The sequence below is a fragment of the Scatophagus argus genome, chromosome 17, assembly GCF_020382885.2.
Source record: "Scatophagus argus isolate fScaArg1 chromosome 17, fScaArg1.pri, whole genome shotgun sequence".
Classification (NCBI taxonomy): domain Eukaryota; kingdom Metazoa; phylum Chordata; class Actinopteri; family Scatophagidae; genus Scatophagus; species Scatophagus argus.
Window position 1 is genome coordinate 8146111 of NC_058509.1, and position 6717 is coordinate 8152827.

Sequence of the window (6717 nt, forward strand, 5' to 3'; positions counted from 1 at the left end):
TTTTTTTATAAAAAAACCCCACAGAAACAAAAACTCACTGACTCTTCAGTACTTCAATTTACTGTCAATGTTCTGTTTGTTCTTCTTCCACTGATGGTATCTATGTCTATAAATTCAGTAAAGTATACCATTCTCAGCAGAAATGCGCTGACTCCCCTCTTCTTTGATGGATACATCTAACACACACATCTGACTCTTATAGAGTAAATCCTGCAGCAATAACAGTTTACCAGCTCACAGCATATGACTGCACGGCTCAGGCAGAGTGAGTGTGTTATGAGCACTGAAACATCTGCATCAACATGTCTCCAAGCTCAGAAACGTGAAACATATTCACAACTGATAAGAACCACACTGGTAGTTACTTTATGCTGCACCTTGTAAACAGTCGCCCCACAGTATTTAACTTAATTATCTTCTGTGTCTATTTGTCTTGATTCTGTGATATTCATCTGTCTCTCTGCTCCTCCTCGTCTCACCCCGTCATTGCCACATCTCGGGTTAAACAGCTGTAACCAGATTACTGTGTTTACCCATAAGCAAAAATGCCATTATTGTGTGATATACAATTAGTAACTCCCCTGCCTGCCCTCACTTACCCTCTGATGAATGTTGAGTCATTTGTTCATGTATAAATGACAACTCAAAATCAAATTACACACTGTTGAATGCACTTAACGTGCATTTATCATAAGGAAAAAGAAAATGAAAATGATCAGATAAATCTACCAGTTCTTTCTTGTGTTCTGCAAACAGTGCCCTTTATTGGCTAATATTTTAGGCATCTGAATAAAATCCAAACATGGACTCTGAACCCAAACAAATGGGTTGTTGACTTTTTGGTGGTTTTGTTGATTTTGCTGTTACAAAAAGTCCCCTTTTCATGAGATGAAAGTCATTTTCTTTGCTTTGACAGGTGAGTGTTAGATGACTGAGCAATCTGTACTGAAAATGTTCATTTCATTCATGTTTTATATCATTAATGTGATCACTTGTAACCATCGTTTTCTCTAATTTTAAATTAATATTTTGTGTCTTATTGGAAGGAAATTCCTACAAATGTTGCATCTCAGTTAGTTTTTGTTTTGTTTGTTTTGTTTTTACTTGCACAAAGTTAATTTCCTGCCTTTTATCCAGCTGTGACGGTATAGCAAATTTTATTTCTTCTTTTTTTTTTTTGTTTTGATTTTCAGACGGGACAGTGCATCCAGTCACGATGAGGAACTCGGTGGTGTTTTGCCTGGCTGTCAGCTTTGCCATGTTTGGATTTGGTAAGAAAAAAAAGCAGGCTGAATAAAGAATCAGTACTGCTTTCATTAATACTGACTCCCTTTTGCTCCTGAAAAGCACAGCCAAGTGGGGCTAAGTCAGAGAGATTATATGTTTCATAAAAAGAAAACACCTCAGCCTGAGGGACTGTTTTGGGAGATCAGTGTGTTCAGTTTCCATGTTCTCCTGTTATGTCGCATGTTTCCAGTTCACATTATGCAGAGTCAGTGATAAATATTCATTCATCACATTTTCTGTCATGTTTCAGAACATGTTTGCACGATGCGCAGTCATGTCATATCATTTTAGTTTGTTCTATTGACAAGATTACAATATATTTATGAACAGAACTGATTTTTTTTGGGGGTCAAAAATATAATAATAAAGTGCTGGACTTATTTTCATTATTGCAGAGGTTTTCACATTTATCAAGGTGGAGACACACTGACATTAACCAAAAAGCAAAAAAAAAGATTTTTCATAGAACATTAAATCATAAGAACATACAAGTTGTGTGTAGAGAGAATATGAGAGTCAGTTAAGAAGGTAGTTAGAAGTTAGCTTAGCTTAGCATTAAGATTGGAAACAGGGGGAAACAATTAGCCTGGCTCAGTCCAGATGTTACAACAATTCTAAAACTCACTAATTAACACATCAATTAACCAACACAAAAACTTCAGTCAAAAGACTGACAAGCAAAAACCACATAGCCTACATTTTTTTTTTGGACTTGGTTTTTGTATGGATTAAACAAAAAGACTTTAGAGGTGCTGGTAAAAAAGCCACGCCTGCTTCTACTCTAAATGCTAAGCTAAGTTAATCTGCTGCTGGCTATAACTTCATATTTACCGCACAGACATCACAGTAGATCTAATGCTATGGTATGAAAGTAATTAACGCTTGATCTCAGACATCTCTGAGAAACCCATGGTTAGTTCACAAACACTGACTGTAATCCTTCAGACATAAGTCCTAGCCTGAATGAAGTGAACTCTGCCTTGTGTCTTCAGGCCTCTCTCTGCAGTGTTACTCCTGCCCTGATGGCTCCTCCAGCAGCTGTCAAGTCCAACAAGAGTGTAACCAAGGTGAAGACAGCTGCCTCAAACTCATCAATGGTGGTAAGCATTATTTTGGACCAAAATCCAACAGTGTTTAAATCTGCAGTGCGGGACCTTTAAATATAAATGAACAGCTGTTACAATGAAGCTCTGGCCAGATTCACACAAAACCCGTCTCTTCAAGGTAAATGTCTTTGTATTTCGCAGTAGACCAGAGCTTTTACATCTTGAGTCTGTGGCCACTTTCCCATGTTAACACACAGGTAGCGACGCATTTTATGTCAAGCAGCAGAGACTGGGTTGCCAGATCTGATGGCTGGAGTGACAGAGTAGGCTACAGTGGATATGAGCTTGGCATGTCGACAGTGTTTGTGTAATTACTCTCACTGTACAGATACAGGTATACAGTGAGTTAAATATAAAAGCAGTGCTCACTGGACTGATGCTGCGTCCCTCACACTGTCTCCTCTCAGATACGACCTACACCGGGTGCATCAGGCATACAGACTGCGACTTTATGACTCTCGCCGTCCGATTCGCCCTTCCTGACTTCACCTTCTCCTGCTGTCAGTCAGAACTCTGCAATAAAAAAAAGAAAAGTCTGTTTCAGAGGTTCAAGGATTTTCTTGGATCCTTGTAATGCCAAATTGTTGAACAACTGCTGAACAGTGTTGAACAAGAAATTCTTAATAAAAATATGTGTACTCACCCTGCTGTGTCCATGAAACATGTCACTTATTGTTAACAGAGAGAACTGTCTTGCTAAAGGAAGTCTAATTTTAAATTCTAAGGCTGACAAAGTGAATGACCTGATGACAGGGACACAAAGGGGAACAGAAGACTTTAATGGTTCAGTCATGCTGGTGGAGTTTGCCAGAGACCCTATGCTTTCCTACTATTATCCACAAACATTAATATTAAATATATGACCATTAACCTCATCCAACATAGCCTATCATTTGGTCTATACTGCACAAATTGCAATGAGTCAAGCTTCAAGATTTTACAAAAAGTGTCATTTATCATCATTCTAGTGCTGCAGTTAGTGTTATTCAATCTTTTGACGACACTGACACTCATTTTTACAAAGTTTCTCAAACAAGCTGATTTGTACTTTGAAGAGGTTGAAGCGATGGTATAGTAAAGTATAGTTAAGTTACATACACATTACAATGACAGCAGAAGTAGAAGTACAACACAGACTTTTTTAAACCCCGAGGAGCAACAGAAAGGAAATTTATTTGTACAGTGTGGCCAGCTCACATTCACTCTGATGCATCTGTATCAATAACGACTGATTTAATAGACTGAGAGAAGATGGAGAGGCAAAGGGGAACATATCCTGTCAGCACCGCAATGCTGCTTGTGGCTTAGCTGGCTGACACAAATGTCTACTCTGGACATTTGGATTTTCTGGATAGCTGGATTCAAACTGGTGATTTCAGACATAACTCAGTCAGAGCCTAAAACCTGCTGAAGCACAACAACAACAACAACAACAACAACTGAAAACAGTCTGAAGAAGAAGAGCATCAAGGTCCTTGAAGGATAATCAAGATGGTGCTGAGTTTCTTAACAAGCTGCAGTATTCCCCTACAGTCCATTATGGAATGTGTGTGTGTGTGTGTGTGTGTGTATGTGCGTTTGTGTGTGTTGTTAGGCCTGTTTCTGCAGCAGTAAGTATAATGTCTTAATTTGTTGACTTAATTAAAGGAGGACAACATCTGTTACCTGAAACAATATGTGAGGGTGTGTGCGGGTGTGTGTGTATACTCATAATGTCCCCAAGTGAGAACATTTATTGTGGGAGGGGGGGAGCACATTTTTGAAGTTAGAGAGTCAAGATTTATTGGGAATCATCACACATCAATGTGCGTCAATGCAAACAATACTATTGTGTGTGTGTGTGTGTGTGTGTGTGTATGCACTGCATGTTACAACCCTGTCCAGGTGGCCAGATAATTAAAAACATTTCTCACACTTGATTTTACATCGAAATCTCAACACAAACATCTGGCTTAGCAAGGAAGGAAAAGACCAGGTGTGTGTGTGTGTGTTTGTGTGTGTGAGACTGAGAAAAAAATGGGCTGTGTTGGGTGGGATTTTTTGGTTACATAATTAGAATAGAACAAAGATTAATAATAAATAAGATTTCTAAGAAAAAAGTACAGTGCCAAAAACACATTGTAACCACAGAAGTGGCCAGTTTAAATACAGAAAAGCTAACTATACACTGTATTATCTGTAAAAATACAAACACACACTGAAACTTACTTAAATTTTCCAACACCATTGATGGATCAACTCTATTGTGTTTTTGGATTTGCAGTGTAGTTGTTTTTTTGTTTTGTTGCTTTTTACAACAAACAAGTATTAATCTTTTAAGAAAAGACTGGTCTACAGCAGCAGGAAAGCTGTCATATCGTTTCAGGGTTACAGAGGTAGACGCTACAAAATATGAGGCAACCTGGAGCTTTAGCTATTATCCAGTGACACAGAATCAATCTGGAGACTGTAAACACACCCAGCATAATAACACACCCTGAACATTTAAACTTATTTGTTATTTGAGATCTAACAAACATGAAATAAGAGTCAAAGTTAATTCTGAAACACAGAACACCCATAACTATACCCATCCTATACTTCCATTCTGCATTACCAACACAAGTAAACTTCCTCTTTTTGTTCCTTTACATAATGACCAGATTCTGTGAAGATTCATCAACCATTTCTGGTGCTCCAGTTCTCTTCCCAGATCTCCCTGCAGTTACAGTTTCACATGAGATGGAGCATGTTTTCCTATGCTGCACCTGTTGCCAAACTGGAGAACTAATGAGTGAATTTCTCAAGTTGCTCATGTTTTAGCTTCTAAATGCAGTGCATTTAGCTCTGGCCAATGTGTCAAATGCATTACACGGATGCCTTATCCTTGTCTTATCCATCTCTTCTTTGCACGCTATCGCCACAAACTGTGGATGAGTCGTGTACTGTGTTGCCCATGTGCGTGCATGCGTGGGTATCCTCTTGCACGTTTACAATACAGACATAACACAATGCATATAATGGTCAAAAACTCCAAGTGAAGCCTTTAAATTGTTGTCCGCTGAGCTCTCGCAGCCACTACACCATGAAGCAAAAACCACAATCCTGACACTGGAGGGAATAGAATAGAGTAGAATAAGAAAAAACATAAGAAAACAGTTTCTAATTATTGGTAAGTTGTCAGTTTGGGGTTTATATGCTTGTCACAGCTGTCTGTATTTAAATTCCTCTGAAGATTGAAGAATATATTTCAGAAGCAAAGAAGGAAAAATCAGGAGGAAACTGATGTCTCAGCTTGTCTGATCAGCCTGTAAGACTGACAGGGAGGAAAGCTTCCCGCTTCAGAGGGGAGTGCATTTCACAGACGAACCAGCGGGCTGACACCGAAAGGAAAAAAAACAACAGCTGACATGTTGTAAAGCCTTTGTTCGAGTGCTGGAAAAAAAAAAAAAAATCATAGCTGGATTTGAAGCCTAAAGCAGAAGGTGTGAGTCTTCCAGCTGAGATCCGTAAACAGAAACCGTAATCACACTATCAGCTGCTTTTTGAAAGATAAAATGCCTGTTTTTAATTAACGACAGATGCTTTCTGGATGTTCAAACAAGAAGATGCCTCAGAGAATAACTGAAGTTTAATGTTTTTGAGAAGTGTTCTTGTTCAGACTGTGTGACGACTCAGGAGATTTCTGTTTTTCCCAACACCTCTACCCTCCGCTTATTGTCTCACTGTGTTTTCTTTTTGTTTTTTTTTTTTGAATTCGGACATAGTTAGACATAAGACTGTTTTCTAAAAATATCAGACGCTGCTACTTTTCAGTATCATGAGATTGTTAGTGTTCTGTCTGTTTCCATGTGCACTGGCGTGAGAAAAAGAAATGACAGTCCTCCCACTGCTGACTGTTTTTGTGATTAATGCAGCCAATTAGACTCGATTTTATGGCAGCACTTCGTCTAAAAAAACTTCAAGGCATTTGTGTGTGTGTCTGTGTGCTTATTTATTGAATATACAGTTGGAAATGTTTTTGTGTTTGCATTCTTGTTCTGTATGTCATAATGGGTTTATCCATTATTGTGTATCCTTTTCCCTCCTGGTATATCATCATTCAGCAAATTCATTATTTGAATATCATTTAGAGGGAACATTCAAAAAAACAGTTCCAGATTTAAAAGGAATAAATGCTTTATGTTTCCTAATGAGTCATGTTGCATGTTTAAATCAGTATTGTCACATGTAGCAAAGTTTATTGTTAGCAGGTTTACAGGGTTTAGTTGCTTTTTACAGGGGGTCACATGAGCTCAGCACTCTCAGGATTGTATGGTAAATATGTGAACCCGAACCCAAGAGT

General features: G+C 38.4%; 1 protein-coding gene across 1 annotated transcript; it reads left to right on the forward strand.

Annotated features, from left to right (window-relative positions):
* The first annotated feature begins 1115 nt into the window (after positions 1–1115).
* On the forward strand, positions 1116–3036 carry LOC124075122 (CD59 glycoprotein-like). Its single transcript, XM_046418540.1, has 3 exons — positions 1116–1271; positions 2280–2387; positions 2801–3036. Exons 1-3 carry the CDS (start codon positions 1217–1219, stop codon positions 2965–2967), a joined length of 330 nt encoding a protein of 109 aa, XP_046274496.1. The 5' UTR covers positions 1116–1216; the 3' UTR covers positions 2968–3036.
* The last annotated feature ends 3681 nt before the right edge of the window (positions 3037–6717 follow it).